The 1,198-nt window shown below is 36.7% G+C and overlaps 1 protein-coding gene across 1 annotated transcript; it reads right to left on the reverse strand.

The window, feature by feature from the left end:
- Window positions 1–451: 451 nt before the first annotated feature.
- Window positions 452–937, reverse strand: LOC147509243 (uncharacterized). Its single transcript, XM_086597746.1, has one exon. The coding sequence runs from the start codon at window positions 935–937 to the stop codon at window positions 452–454; it is 486 nt and encodes a 161-aa protein (XP_086453872.1).
- Window positions 938–1,198: the final 261 nt, after the last annotated feature.

Raw genomic sequence — 1,198 nt, forward strand, 5'->3', positions numbered from 1 at the left:
TTTTATGATAAGTGGTATGAATTGCTCTGTAATCTGAAAAAAGTAATAAAAGCTATGAGTTGTCTTTTCATTATATGTAAGAAAGGCTCTAATGCAGTAATATAAGGGTAATAAAACACACATTTGGGAGCTGATCAGTGGGAAGTTTTGAGAGTTTGATAGCGGAGCTATTCATATTGAAATATCGATAGATCAGCTCAAAAAATTGGAGGATCTATATTTTTAGACTGGTCAAACCGTATAGAAAGGTACAATCAACGCAGTCAATAGAGGATAAGAGAGCTAAAAGAGGAAGCTTTTACATAAAGACTAACTATTTCTATGTAGAATATTACTAGAAATAGTTATCTAACCCATTCCTATGTTGTGGTTCAACATTTTTTTTCTTGCACCAAAAATTAATGCAAGTTGATCATTTTTTTTCCCAAAAGTTTAGAGGTTGTGGCAGACCTCAACCTGTATTAGAAGAAAATCTCAAGTACATCGTTCCTTTTCTATCCTCCTCCATAATACTATGTAACTTTAAATCAAGAGGTGGAGTAAAAGAAATGACAAGCTCATCCCGAGATTTGTACAACTTTGAAAGATAGTCAGCTGCCTGATTACCCTCTCTATATACATGATTAAAAGTGAATTTAACAAAAAGCCTGCTTAGAAAAGCTATTTGGGCCACAATGTTTGCACAGTACCATGGGCTTTGGCCTGAATCCTGAATGTTGTGGATAGCTCCTGAAGAGTTCAAGTTCACTTCTAACTTGGAGATACCTTGCGCTATCGCAAGTTGAAGACCATTTGCTATCGGGAGAAGTTCCTGATATACAACTGACGTTTTAGGTGAGCTGCCAGCATACACCAATTTAACATTCCCAAGATTATCTCTAATGATCCCTCTAAAGCAATTTTTATTGTCTTGGACAGAGCCGTCAGTATTAAGCATGTATGCGTCTTCCTCTGGTGGTGTCTAAGCGATCCAGTTGGAGATTGGATCCTTGAAATTTAGCTTCAGCCCCAATCTTGCTACCAATATTCTAAGAGATGCAGATTCCTTCACGTCAGTTAGATTCTGCTGAAGATATAGCTACATATTGGACATGATCTTGATACTTAACTGCAGCGCCGAAACCTTTAGATTTTTTTTCTTTCTTCGATTTCGCTCACACCATATTTCATGTACTGTAGCACCAATACATGCCTTATA

The sequence above is a fragment of the Coptis chinensis genome, chromosome 3 (assembly GCF_015680905.1).
Source record: "Coptis chinensis isolate HL-2020 chromosome 3, ASM1568090v1, whole genome shotgun sequence".
NCBI lineage: Eukaryota > Viridiplantae > Streptophyta > Magnoliopsida > Ranunculales > Ranunculaceae > Coptis > Coptis chinensis.